We start from the raw sequence: 1,444 nt of genomic DNA on the forward strand, positions 1-1,444 counted from the left end.
GTGTGTGTGTGTGTGTGTGTGTGTGTGTGTGTGTGTGTGGGTGTGTGTGGGTGTGTGTGTGTGTGTACCTGGTTCAGTTCAGGACTGTTCTCTCCAGCCTGTTTGTACCAGGTGACAGCAGCGTGTCTGGACCGAGGCAGACACTCCAGGTAGGTGCTGTTGCCCTCGGCGACCATCATCACCCTCTGCTCCGCCTCCACCTGCAGTGCAGCTGAGAGACACAGAGAGTATGTTAACTGTCTGTCTCTCCTGTAAACAAATGTCAACACTGTATGTGAAGTCTGGGTGTATCCAGGTGTCTCCTCACCTCCCTGTCTGACACACTGAGTTAACGGATCCTCGTCCTCTCCCAAGTGGCGAGCGTTCCTCCTGCGGAGAGAAAGAAACAAAAGCTTCGTTACATCCTGTTGTTAGGAAGTAATGCACACTTACAGCTCTTTCATGCTCTACGCCAGATATGAATACGGACGCGGACGGAGGCTTCTGTTCGTGCTCTGCGTTCATTTCCTGCGTATTCCTGCACGTAGCTTACGGATACGGACCAAACGTAGCGGCACCACCGGACCCCGCGGGGCAGCGTCGAGCAGTGGAGCCCAAAACTTTTGAAAATGGTGGAACTTTTTGAGGAAAGATTATGTGAGTTGGTGAGAAATTATAAACATATTATGGACAGCTACTACAGCTGGACTGAGATCGGACGGGAACTGGATGTGAGTTGGCGCCCTCTAGTGGATGCATTGTTTAACGTCCATCTCAATGCAAAGGAAGCATTAATGAGCCTTTAAACAGACGAGTGTGTGACGCTGTAAAGCTTGTCCTGAAGACGATGTTGCAGAAAAGGTCAAAATAAAAAGAATTTGTTCAATAAATTTCATGCCAATCTGTGTTTTGTATTAGATTTAGTGTGTTTTTTGGCTGAAGGTGATGATGGTGGAGGGAGGTCAGAACAAAGAGGATAAAATGCTTAAAATCTAATCAGAAAGAGTTGAGATGTAATCTGTGCCACATTTCAAACTATCAACAAATCTGCTTTTAAATCTGATTCCACAAAATGGATCCCATGTGTTTCCTAACAGAGTACAAAACCGAACTTGTGCGAGGATATCAACTTTACAATGATCAGATTAGTGTCTCCGGATAAACACGAGCAGATCTGCAGCGAGCCGCCGTCCCTACCTGCGCACAGTGGGCATGTAGGGGCTGCAGGCGTGTCCGTCCCAGGTGCAGTAGGGGTCTCTGGCCAGGCAGCACTCGGCGCAGGCCTGACCGTACAGCTCACACTGGTACAGGGCCAGCTGGGACACGCCCTCCCTGGAGCCCACAAACAACCACTGCTGGAGGAGGAGGAGAGGGGGCATGACGGATAGAAATAGAAGACGGAGGAGAAGCCAAGGGTTTAAAACAGGGGGAGGAAGGCCGAGGTGGAAAAAGGAAGTAGAGGGGA

The 1,444-nt window shown here is 49.7% G+C and overlaps 1 protein-coding gene across 2 annotated transcripts in view; it reads right to left on the reverse strand.

The window, feature by feature from the left end:
* The window catches only part of sema3h (sema domain, immunoglobulin domain (Ig), short basic domain, secreted, (semaphorin) 3H), a 69,542-nt gene that overhangs the window by 6,598 nt on the left and 61,500 nt on the right, over positions 1-1,444 (reverse strand). Inside the window, exons 17-19 of one of the 2 annotated variants that reach the window (XM_087178079.1) lie at positions 1,177-1,331; positions 308-369; positions 69-211 (exon numbers count right to left, since the gene is read on the reverse strand). In XM_087178079.1, coding sequence (XP_087034205.1) covers positions 69-211; positions 308-369; positions 1,177-1,331 — 360 coding nt within the window. Of the gene's footprint in view, positions 1-68; positions 212-307; positions 370-1,176; positions 1,335-1,444 lie in introns of both variants that reach the window. The other variant, XM_023421713.2, reaches the window with a different exon arrangement.

Source organism: Seriola lalandi, unplaced genomic scaffold, assembly GCF_002814215.2.
Source record: "Seriola lalandi dorsalis isolate HSWRI2012SDOR001 ecotype SW California unplaced genomic scaffold, Sedor1 jcf7180002054675, whole genome shotgun sequence".
In the NCBI taxonomy this organism is placed as follows: Eukaryota; Metazoa; Chordata; class Actinopteri; order Carangiformes; family Carangidae; genus Seriola; species Seriola lalandi.